General features: G+C 52.3%; 1 protein-coding gene across 1 annotated transcript in view; it reads left to right on the plus strand. All coding sequences in view use genetic code 11, as the record gives it.

Moving 5' to 3' along the window:
* Nucleotides 1-1,354, plus strand: part of EGR_10378 (hypothetical protein) — a gene marked incomplete at both ends in the record, with an annotated part of 5,724 nt that overhangs the window by 786 nt on the left and 3,584 nt on the right. Inside the window, one exon of the mRNA XM_024499627.1 lies at nucleotides 4-740. Coding sequence (XP_024345955.1) covers nucleotides 4-740 — 737 coding nt within the window. The remainder of the gene's footprint in view (nucleotides 1-3; nucleotides 741-1,354) is intronic.

The following is a 1,354-nucleotide window of genomic DNA, read 5'->3' on the forward strand; positions in this document are numbered from 1 at the left end:
AAGCACACCTGAAGCTGGTGCTTGCACCACTGCACCTGATGGGTTGAAGTCAGTATCCGAGGTTGAGGAGAAGGTGGTGGCCCGGAGTGTTGCATCAACTGTTCCACAGTTATCGACAGCATTGACGAACGCTGGATGGTTGGGTGCACGCAAGTCACCTCAGCCTGTTTCCATCATGTCAGCGGCTAAATTATCAGGACGTGTGACTTCTTGTGCAGCGCACTCAACAAAGTCACTCACGAATGGTGTTGCCAGCTACTTGAAATGCCACGAAACGCCTTGCAGTAAAGGAGAGTCGTCAAGCACAGTTGTGGGTGCTGCACCCTCAGACTCCTTGAAATCACTTGGCACTGCGAAAAGCGCTGCGCGGTTGAAAGGCACGAGGATTAGGCCATGCAATAAGAAATCATGTGCATCACTGGGGAGTGGTAATGCCAGGTCGTGGAGAAGACAGAGTCCTCCTGTCAGTGCTTTGTTGCCGAGTGTGTTGAGGATGGCTGCTAGCAGTGTGAAGTGGACGGGGGAAGGGCAGACTGTCGCGGGTCTTTCAATGGCGCAAGGAAATCCACGTGCAGCATGTGTCAGTCGGGAGACGGAGGCGTGTAAGCCAGCCGTCTTCGCCTCCTCTTCCTGCTCCTTCTCCTCCGCCTGCAAGGTCAAAGGCGTGCATTTGGAGGGAGGGAGTGGTGATGTGGTGGCGAGCGACGCGATGATGTGTCCCATGTGCTCCTTCTCGAGCTGTGACAGGGAGGCCATAATGCAGCATGTGATGGATACTCACTAGGCTTTGTTTTGGCCACCCTGCAAATCCAATTCCCATCCCTCTCCTTCTCTCCCTCTTCCTTTCTCTCTCTCTCTCTCTCCCTGCGTGTGTGTGTATGAGTGTGTGTATATAAGCATAAATTAGTGAGGCACCAATTCGGTTGCTCTCTTGTAGGAGGAGCCTGAGTGTGTGTTTAGCGGTGGATTGGTAGCCGAAATGACACACTCGTGCTGTGACTGCAGTGGGTTGCAGTTGTGTGATCTTGTGGGTCGGTGCTTCCATGTGAATGTGCACAAGAGCAATGTAGGTGGCAATGGGCTGTGCTTTGCGTGATTCCTGACACAACAGCTTGACTGGAATTGGCATGAAACGTTGTCTGTACATTGCATCCACAGAGCCAACGGTCGGACAATGCTCCACGTCAACCACTGTGTGCGTGTAATTGGAGAGCTTTGGGCAAGGTGGAAGTAATGCCAGTGTCGCGGCGATTCGTTTAGGGATGTAAATCGGTGGAGGTGAGGAATGCACACTTGAGTAACTCGTGGGGAGATATTCACCAATTATGGTATCCAGTTTTGAGTGTGGGATTTT

This window comes from Echinococcus granulosus (assembly GCF_000524195.1).
Source record: "Echinococcus granulosus chromosome Unknown EG_S00214, whole genome shotgun sequence".
NCBI lineage: Eukaryota > Metazoa > Platyhelminthes > Cestoda > Cyclophyllidea > Taeniidae > Echinococcus > Echinococcus granulosus.